This window comes from Apostichopus japonicus, chromosome 23, assembly GCF_037975245.1.
Source record: "Apostichopus japonicus isolate 1M-3 chromosome 23, ASM3797524v1, whole genome shotgun sequence".
In the NCBI taxonomy this organism is placed as follows: Eukaryota; Metazoa; Echinodermata; class Holothuroidea; order Aspidochirotida; family Stichopodidae; genus Apostichopus; species Apostichopus japonicus.
The window spans coordinates 1,576,264-1,585,971 of record NC_092583.1 but is presented as its reverse complement, the minus strand read 5'-3'; the positions used below and the strand labels follow the sequence as shown (position 1 = coordinate 1,585,971).

General features: G+C 36.7%; 1 protein-coding gene across 1 annotated transcript in view; it reads left to right on the top strand.

Annotated features, from left to right (window-relative positions):
* The first annotated feature begins 1,536 nt into the window (after nucleotides 1-1,536).
* LOC139964803 (A disintegrin and metalloproteinase with thrombospondin motifs 6-like) overlaps nucleotides 1,537-9,708 on the top strand; it is a 24,390-nt gene continuing 16,218 nt past the window's right edge. Inside the window, exons 1-8 of the mRNA XM_071966779.1 lie at nucleotides 1,537-1,806; nucleotides 3,607-3,664; nucleotides 4,108-4,388; nucleotides 5,374-5,533; nucleotides 6,856-7,025; nucleotides 7,565-7,654; nucleotides 8,173-8,315; nucleotides 8,888-9,040. Coding sequence (XP_071822880.1) covers nucleotides 1,726-1,806; nucleotides 3,607-3,664; nucleotides 4,108-4,388; nucleotides 5,374-5,533; nucleotides 6,856-7,025; nucleotides 7,565-7,654; nucleotides 8,173-8,315; nucleotides 8,888-9,040 — 1,136 coding nt within the window. The 5' untranslated portion in view covers nucleotides 1,537-1,725. The remainder of the gene's footprint in view (nucleotides 1,807-3,606; nucleotides 3,665-4,107; nucleotides 4,389-5,373; nucleotides 5,534-6,855; nucleotides 7,026-7,564; nucleotides 7,655-8,172; nucleotides 8,316-8,887; nucleotides 9,041-9,708) is intronic.

Sequence of the window (9,708 nt, the reverse complement as noted above, 5' to 3'; positions counted from 1 at the left end):
CCATTTCATTGATACCGATACTTTTATTTTATTTTATAATGGATCTATTTTACCGACATTAACATAACATAACAACATAACTTAATATTTATATAGCGCTATTCCATCTAGATCATAGCGCGTTTTAGTATTATAGTTTAGTATGGGGTATTAGTAATGCTAGACATGGTCTCAGACTTAGTCAGCTACAGAAAGCTGCAGCAAGAATTATCATAGGCGTAGGAGGCGGGGGGGGGGGGGGCTGGGGGCTGCAGCCCCCGAACCAAAAAATTCGGGCAATACACTGAGAATTTTTCGGGCACATACTGAAAGAAGAATAATTTGTAATGTGTTTTCCGATGGTTAAACTTATATTATTATTATCATTATTATTGTAACGACTTCCCCCAAAATTCTAACCAATATGGAATGGTAATAACACGGAGCGCGCGAAAAAATTGTTATATTTTTCGGGCAAGTCGTTATACAGCCCCCCAAATCAAATTAGGCTCCTACGCCTATGAGAATTATTCTCAATGCAACTTTTGATGATAATATATCTGAGGACCTTTTTAAAGCTTTACACTGGTCCTCACTCGATTTTTAAAAAAAAAATATTGACAATGGTTTATATGTGTTTAAATGGTCTGGCTCCATCAATACCTTGTGGAGATGTTCCGTCACACGAATAATATACATAACCACTCCCTATAAGGTCTACCACACGAAATAATTTATTCTTATGTAGTGGTAATACCTAGTATCATGTGAAAACATTTTCATATCTTGCTGCTAAGGAGTGGAACGAGTTATCAAATGAGTATAAGAATGCCAACTCCTTAAAAACCTGTAAACGTTTTATCCAGGACGTTAAAACTAATTTCTTCATTCTAAATTTGAATGTCTTCTTTTCCTATTCCATTGCCATCTTTGACGTTTGTGTTCTTATTATGATTATTTAAATTCTTATTCAACTTTTAGCTATTATATTTCAGGGCCTCGGGGAGATTAGCTTTACGTTAACCGAGTTTACCCTTTCATGTTAAATATATTAAAACAATATTAAACAATATTAAAGTGCCTCTGCCAGCCATATTCCTAGCCCCTTCAAAGTGAAATATCTGTAAAAAATATGCAACATATTCTGGCCGTTCTACAATAATCATTGCAATGATATTAACAACTTTGAGCGAATTTTGCCAGGTTCAACTTTTGTTGGATAAACTATATAATTGTGTACGTAAGTTAACCAACTTGCGCCGTACGTATGTTAACCAACTTGATTGTACAAACGGAAAAGTAAACTTCATTTAAGTTGACAGATTAATAAGGCTAACAGAAAGAAAGAAACGTTCTGCATGCATGGCTTGTCGTCAAAGGAAGATCACGAATAGGCTTGTGTGCTCAGTTTATTTGTATGGCACGCCGTCTGTGTCAATTGTTTTGGTGCCGAATTATCCAAATGACCCCACTGGTTTGTTGTGTTATTGACAGGCTTGATCGGATTTATTGAAAGAATAGCAATAATTCTTACACCGACAACAAATCGTTAATACTACGCTGTATATGATTTCGTCGACCTAGATAGCGGTGGCTTTGAAATTGACTTCGTGGCATATTTCTTCTTCGGCGTCAGTCATTTCTCAACCCAACCAACGGCGAGACACAAAGTGCGGCGTTTTCTGGAGTATAGGCTAAATAGGCATGTTTGGTCAATCTATACATAATCTGCCAATATTATAGATCATGTATAGTTTTCCGCTTTCAAGTTTTGCAACTTTCACGGTCTTATTAGCTTTCTGTCATGTCGCACAGAGCAGAGCAACAGTAAGTGTTATTATATATTTATCTTAATACGGTATTCTTGATTTTTCAAGTGATTTGGTTCTCAGTTTTAAACAATAACTTGTGTACACAATTAATAATGTACACACTTGTGTACACAATACACAATAATAATGTACACAATGTACAAAATAATGTACAAAATAATGTACAAAATAATATACACAATTATTAGAGCAAAGATTAAAGCAAAATAAAATGGAACGCCAATTAGTATATATGGTATATTTGTACATGCTGCTTTTATTTTATATTATATTAAGTTACTTTTAACATGATGTATATATGTATCATCAAATTAGTTACTGAGTGAAACTATAGTATCTTAAGAAGGGTTTTGTTTATATAAGTAATATTTTAAAGGCAGTGAAGACTCGCCCCAAACCGCGTGCCGCGCTCTGAAAAAGTTAACTTTCCGTTGCTTGTAAGTGACGTTTTCTTCGTGTCGCTACAAAATGATATACCTTGTTATCTGGACCTGCGATGTCCACGCTGCTATGTACACTGTGATGTGGGTATTGACCGTAGCTGGATGTATTGACTGTACACTAGTGTCCAATTACCGGCGGTAGCAAGCTGTGTGTGTATTTTCTGGGATCGATGGTAGTGTCTAACACTTCTGTTACACCTCATTCAAAACTAGGTCAGATTACCGGCATGAGACGTTTCTTTGTGCGCGAGTCTTCACACCCTTTAAACTGATGTTATTATTATTATTATTATTATTAATTCCATACAGGGTTAAAAGACTCGGTTAGCTAACAAGCTAATCTAACCCGAGGCCCTGGTTACATACATATTAATGATGAAAACGTAAAAAAAAAAGTAAAATGAAAATAAAACAAAACGTACTTCTGAATAATAAAAGATCATAAATATGAAATTATTGTAACCTACATAAAATTACTTTACATGGAATCTTAATACGAACAACTTAAAGCTTGCATTGCTTAAAATTGGCATATAACATCATGAATGATCATTTCAAAAATAAAAAATTAAACGTGTCATAAAAGTGTCATATGATACCATGAATAAGATGTTTGAAACAGGTCAAAGATTTAGCCTCTCTACATTCTGGTGTTAAAACATCATTCCAATCATTAGCCGCTACATAGGAGAACCTTCTTTTATGATAGTCAGTTTTGCTCCCCCCTCCCCCCCCCCCCCTCCTTAACAAATAGGCCGTTAGATCAATCCATAGGCATGTATATCACGGAATTACACAGAATAATAATAAAAATAAATACAGAATTATTTATCTCTTATCATGAATTCTCTTGTCAATTGTTTGCCACTCCAGCGCGTTAAATAAGTCATTACTCCTTTGTTGGAAATGATAGTCCCCAGTTATGACCCTTGCTGCATGTTTTTGCAGTCGAATGATTCTTTCCACATTACCTTTACTACAGTTTCCCCAAATAAGGCCGCAGTAATTTAGAATTGGCAAAATATATCCTTTATAGTATAAAATACATGTATCTTTAGATAAATGCCTTCTCCTTAGCAATGCTATTCTGCCACTGATAACTGAATTAACATGATCAATATGTGTACTCTATGATGTATGTATCATCCAAGTAGTTAACTGTGTGAAACTAGTATCTTAAGAAGGGATTTGTTTATATGAGTAATTTTGTCAGTGAAATAGACATAACCAACTGCTTTGACTTAATCCTAGTTTGTGTGTTTATACTTTAATAAGCCATTTTCTTGGTAATAATTTGTATATGACAATGACTTGTGCTGAGGTGGGTCATATATTCCTATAATATTTCACAGGTCTTTTTGGATGAAGAAGACTGGAAGGAATATGTGGAATCACCGAATGAGATTCTAGGTAAGTGAATATAAACATCGCTCATACCACCGTGACAGGCTTTAGAATTCAATGAACAGTGTTCTTTGTGTGATTGTTCCTTTCTTTGCTTCTTTCATTAACACAATTTATTGGCTTTTTCAACAAAAATGGTTGCCCTGGATAAACAGTCACTGAGTCTTAAAAAAAATGGTTGCCCTGGATAAACAGTCACTGAGTCTTAAAATCTGTTATCTTTACAATTATCCAATATATATATATATATATATATATATATATATATATATATATATATATATATATATATATATATATATATATATATATGTATATATATATATATATATATATATATATATATATATATATATATATATATATATATATATATATATATATATATATATATATATAAAGAGCTATAATAACGATGACCTTAATATCTGTTTTTTTGTTGTTATCAGATTACGACGTGCTCGTTCCGAACGTCATTCACCGTCATCGGAGGTCAGAGGTCAACAGCCACGCTACTCAACTGATGTTCACAGCATTTGAAGAAGATTACCACCTGAACTTGATTCAAGCTCCGAGGTTTTTCTCTCCAGACTTGAAAGTTGAACATGTTTATAAGAATGGTACGGTTGTTAAGGAACCACTGCTTGTGGACTCGAACTGTTTTTACCATGGTTTTGTGGTTTCCCATAATGCATCTGATGTGGCTATCTCCATCCAGGATGGTCATGTTGTAAGTATCACATAAGACACTATAAGCATGACGAGTTAACTATAATTGGGCATTCGTTTACTTTTTTGAAGAGTCATATAAACATGATCAGCCACCTGTAACCAGTTTCAAAATGATATAACCACTCTTACCTATTTGTATGTCACGCTTTGAAGTTCAAAGTACTTTATTATTGTAGTGATTGTTTAAACAGCTGAGTGTCAATTCCTTTGTTGAAACCGGCTGGATAGTTGCATTGTTCTCACTGATCGTGTGTTTTGAAGCGTTAACACGTATCAATGTACTGTGAGAAAATTGTCTCGACTGGATCGAGAGTACAATACATGTCTAATGGGTAAGGAACGTAACCGGGGGGGGGGAGGGAGCAGTGGGAGTGATCGCCCCCCCCCCCCTTTGAGTACCCCAAAAATAAAAATTAACCAAACGCAGGAAATATTATTAAGGCCCTCTTTTCAGGTTGAAGGAAGCTAAGCGACCGTTTTCAATCTTTCCCCTGAAAGTCCTTCTCCTACGTTATACAATACTCTTATTATTGTTTATTTCCTGCAACGTGGGAGGCATTTTGGGCCCAAATTATATTTGTACATCATGTCGCTCCGTTAAGTGTAATAATGCTCCCTTTTGAGAAGTGGCTCTTTTGAAATTCTGCCCCCCCCCCTCTTTAAATTTCTGGCTACGTCCCTGCTAATGGGCATGCATGGGCAAATATAACCATGTCTTAGAAATAGGTAGTAGGCCTACAACACAAATCCATTGTCCCTAGAATGTAGGATTACCTATGTTTTGAAATGAAGCTTCCTGATTGGTCTCTGGTAAGTACGAAAAAATGATGGAGGGGAGGGGAAGGTGGGGGGGGGTAGGTGCTAATAAACGGGCATTGGTACGTTAGGAGATCGTCGATCGTGTTAATGAGTTTAACTTCCAGCAATTTCTTATCAAACTATATGCCATAGCCATTTTTTATGTTTTCTATTTTATTTGTTAGCGTGGATTAATTACCAAATCAGAGCATGCAATATTTATTACCCCTATGAATAAACAACACGCTCATGAATATGCAAGACGTAGAAAACGCAGTCCAGAGAAGCTGCACTTGATCTACAAGCGATCCGTTGATGGCATTGGACAGTTTTGTGGTGTCAAAGGTAAAGTCTCATATTAATCTTGTTAGAATCGGGAGTATAAGAGGTATGACGGGGGCGGGGGTGGTGGGTGGGGGTTGGAGGGGTGTGTAGAGTGGCTATCTAACGTTCAATTTCTTCATTGACTTTTCTTTTTATATAAGATTACATATATAATCAAAACTGTTATTTGCAGGCGTGTAGCCAGGAATTTGCCAAGGGAGGGCGAAACTGTAGATTCTGCAGTGCAAACTATCTAAGCATAGCGCCACCATGATTGGCGCGAAGCGCACAAGAAAATTTTGGCTGAAATTGCCTCCCAGATCGCTGGAAACGGCACTTCCCAGGCCTTGAAAGTTGCATCTTAGCATTTTCTCTTTTGAAAATACTAGCGATATCATAAAAACTTTAAAAAAAAATTAAAAATATGCTCAAGGGTGGGGGGGCGGCTGCCCCCTTCGCCCCCCCCCCCTTGGCTACGCGCCTGGTTATTTGCAATTTTGTTTATTTGTTTGTTAGTATATTATTATCTTTTTTTTTAAATTCAGTTTATCCAAGTTAGTTGATTAAGTAACGTAGAGAATCAGAAATTTATCAAAATCATGCAAATGTCCTAACCTTGAAAGAAAAGTCCAGGTCAATATTTCTTTTGATATGTTGAAGAGGAACATAATCTAAAGATTCTGGTGAAATTTGCATTCAATTCCTACGTACCGTTTTTGAGATATTGACAGTTGAAGTTGCCACCTTTCGTACCAAAAGTGAACTTGGAGCAAACAGGTGTGACATCATTGTTGCACACTGATAAATAATGTTTTGTAAATTCCTTTAAAATTTACGTCTACTTAAATACTCCACAATTGGATGCATCCATAATGTAAATGTACCATAAGTATTAGTATTTTATAATCTTCACATCCCTTTTAGACAAACTAGTAACCCTATCCAATCCAAGGTCAAATCAATAGAATGCAAAATGAGGAAAAACAATACATTATTTGTCAGTGTGCAACAATGACATCACACCTGTTTGCTTCAAGTCCACTTTTGGTAGAATATCAGATAACTTCAACTGTCAATATCTCAAAACGGTACATGGGAATTGAATGCAAATTTTACTACAATGCTTAGATTGTGTTCCTCTTTAACATATCTAAAAGAAATTTTGACCTGGACTATTCTTTTAATAGTTTCGTTGATTTAAAATCTTTTTTTTTTAAATTGCATTTATGAGATGATTTTAATGACAATTGATATCACATTATATAACAAAAGTAAGACATAAAAGATTTTTTTTTTCGTTTAAGCGAAAACGTAATCTTTCTGTCACCCTCTACCACATATAGCACCACCACCGAATGTGAACGAGGCTAAGCTTCCTCAGATGAACCCGGCTGATCTTGAGAACAGTTTCATACCACCGAAATATCTTGAAATTAATCTCATGCTTGATGTGGACTTTGTGAATAAGTACAATCCCGACCACATTATGTTCGCAACGACTCTCATGAATGCAGTATGTATTATGACTGACGTATGCAGCAGATGGCTAGGGGTGAGGGTGAATGTGGGGGGGGGGTGGGGTAGGATCAGACACACCATCATAATCGAGGGAGCTGTTGAAGTGTAATGGTGAAATTTGTAGATTGTATTCTGGACTTACAGACAGGTTTTATAATTGTTCTGCTGGTCGAGGCTTGAGAGGATGTAGATTATCCCTTGGCAAATGTGAATTTCAATATATGCGCGTTAATTAGCATATAGGGTTGAGGTGAAAGCTTAATAATGGGGGAGGGAGTTAGCCTGGGGGAAGGGAGGTGTGGAACGGGGTGGAGAGGGGGTGAACCAACATCATCCAGGGCAAATTTGCAGAAAATTTATTTTGATTATTGTCTTGTGCTCTCACAGGTTAATTTATATTTATATTGGTCGTATTCTGAAAAGGTCTCATCGTGCAATCCAAAATAACGTTAGAACTTGTTGGAAGTTATTTCTTGAAAAGCCCTGAAAACTGCTTTCGTGTCATAACCGAACAATTCATTGTTTCTTGTATAGGTTAGCAGACGATATTCGGATCCAAGTCTTGGTTTGTCCATCAGGCTTACCATAATTCGTCTTCTTGTTCTGGAATCGGACACACCTACCGTAAGTACAACGTTTAGTTATGCAAGGATGAGCATGGGGTAAAATAAAAATCACGGAACTTTGCAAAAATTGCGGTATAGGCTCCAGTTTACTTATGCTACAGTGTGTTAGGATAAAAGTTTTTGAAAGCTTTTGGAAAGAAATCACGGATATTCCGCGAATTCGCGGCAAAAGCTCATGCCTGGTTATGAAACATATCATACTATTCTGAATTTTATAATAGTAAACTCACCCATTTTCATTTGAGCGGCATGTCCAGATGGAGAGAGAGGGCGGTTTTGTGTTCTCGTTGTTCATTTTTGTCGTTCTATCATGGCCTTTACCTTCATGGGTAAAAAAAAAAAAAACACACGTGGAATTGGATCCCGAGATGAGATCCAATTAATTTCTGACCGGCATATGCCGGAAGGGGAGCGAGGAGGGGGGTGATGACACCGCATAACTAATGTCTTTAATTCTATGCAAAACATGCCAACTTCCAAAGTTTATTCGTGGTTTTTGTCTTCTACTGTCTGTAGATCGATGGTTCTTCTTTCACTGTCAATGGAAATCTAGGACCCTTTGGGGATACTTTAGATTCCGTCCAAGCCTGGTCTGAGGCAGTCAACCCTCCAAGTGATGATGATCCGGCACACTGGGATAATACTGTCATAATATCTGGGTAAGCAAGAACAAATCATATAAGAAATATAATTTCATTAGCTGCAACCGATTAATTTTTCCTTTGTCTAGACAAACCATGACTATTGTTTCTCTATTCGCTTCGACAACTGGTGACAGGAATGTCTTATGTCCCATGTCATCAGTTGGGATAAGTAAAAAGACAGAAAAAAGGACACACATAGACACATATCCACACACCCACACGCAATGCGGTGTATTCATATTTGTGTCATGTTACCAAATGCCTCAAATTTTAAACGTGAAAAAACAATTTTTTTGTTGTTTTCCAAGCTTGCCCGCAGATATCCGTTATCGTTGGCGGAATATGACTCTAAGGGGAAACTCGGTATGGTTTTGTCATTTTGGAAAATTTGTTGTTCATGGTTTTAAGTCATACATATTATTTTTATATCTACTGTGTATATCAATTTATACCTACTGTTGTTAAGAGTCAATTTTTCACACTACTTGAATGACCATATGGACTGACCTGCGTCTCTTTCATCACCAAGTTTTTTTTTTGTCGAACGCGGATGAATTTTCTGAATGTCTGTACTATTTACACAACAGTAAACCACTCTTTCTCGTCGGCGACACAAGTGGTGGAACCTTACTTGGACTCGCCTTCTCCCTGGGAACCTGTATCGAAAATTTCGGAGTTTCAATATCTACAGACATTGGACTTGGTTCTGCTTTCGTAATTGCCCACGAAATTGGTCATACGTAAGTAGCAACTGACAAGAGAACTTGTGTATCTCAAAGCTGCATTTTGCGTTTTTGTACGCTTAGGACAATTGTACTAGATTTTTTACTAAGTCTACTATACCGACCAGTCCACTTAAAGGATCTAAACGGGGCAGGGGTGAGAAGATGCGGGAGATGGGGCTAGTAACAATCCAGTAAGGGTATGATCGTTATTGATCATCAGCACTTCAGGAAGATTAATTTGCATAATTAGCAAAATGAATAACCAGAAGTGGGTGACATTTTTTTACAAGACGTGTACAACTAAGGGATGGATCGTGTTTTAGTAACGTTGATATCTTGGCCAGTCCATCAATGTTTTGGGAGGATACACAGATACTTTTAATTATTTCCATTAATCACTATGGTTTAAATTATGACTTTATTACAATATAGGAAATAGAAAAAGTGCTAGTCATCCTCGAGAACTTCATGAGAACATCTGGTCTTTGGAGAGAAACTAAGAACGTACCATTTTATATGATACGTTCTTAGAGGACTGTGGCCATTTTTGACAATAGTTTTTATTCACAGCACAGTGCCCACATCTTTGCTTCTTTCATTGTCGGACGGGGGGGGGGGGGGGAGCAAGGGTGTATGAGGTTTTGGCTATAGGTATATAGTTTGGTTTAAAGGGGTTGTAGATG